Genomic DNA, 525 nt, shown 5'->3' with positions numbered 1-525 from the left:
CTGGGCCGCGGCCCCGCGGAGACGGCCTCCGCTCCGCCGGCCTCCCCGCCCCCACACACACCCGCACTCACTCACGCCGAAAGCTGGGTCTGGGGGTCGGTTTACCCATAGATCGCGTCCTTGTCCCGCTTCAGGGCGTCGTTGACAGCGGACCCCATGCTGGCCGGCATGACATTGGGGTGCGGGGCGTGCGCGCCGTAGTGCTGCGTGGCGTGGAGCGGCGGCCCGTGGTTCAGGTGGTGAACCGGAGGGATGGGCCGCGGCGCGTGAGGGTCTCCGTACATGGACGCGGGAACCCCTACTCCGTCCATTCCGCCGTAGTGGGGCAGCTCATCGTACTGTCAGCCGCCCGGGCGCCGTGCGGAAGCGGGAGCGGGAGCGGGAGGCGCGGGGCCGGGGCCGGGGCCGGGTTGGGAGTGGGGGAGCGGGGAAGGCGAGGGGGCGGAGGAGGAGAGAGGGGGACGGAGAGAGGAGGGAGGGAAGGAGGGGAGAGGGGGAAACAAACAAAAATAAAAACCAAGTCAG

At 70.7% G+C, this 525-nt stretch overlaps 1 protein-coding gene across 1 annotated transcript in view; it reads right to left on the bottom strand.

Annotated features, from left to right (window-relative positions):
* Nucleotides 1–525, bottom strand: part of Meis2 (Meis homeobox 2) — a 188,882-nt gene that overhangs the window by 183,658 nt on the left and 4,699 nt on the right. The window contains exon 2 of the mRNA XM_013010013.1: nucleotides 106–338. Coding sequence (XP_012865467.1) covers nucleotides 106–338 — 233 coding nt within the window. The remainder of the gene's footprint in view (nucleotides 1–105; nucleotides 339–525) is intronic.

Source organism: Dipodomys ordii, unplaced genomic scaffold, assembly GCF_000151885.1.
Source record: "Dipodomys ordii isolate 6190 unplaced genomic scaffold, Dord_2.0 Scaffold11, whole genome shotgun sequence".
Lineage (NCBI taxonomy): Eukaryota > Metazoa > Chordata > Mammalia > Rodentia > Heteromyidae > Dipodomys > Dipodomys ordii.
This window is presented reverse-complemented; position numbering and strand designations above follow the sequence as displayed.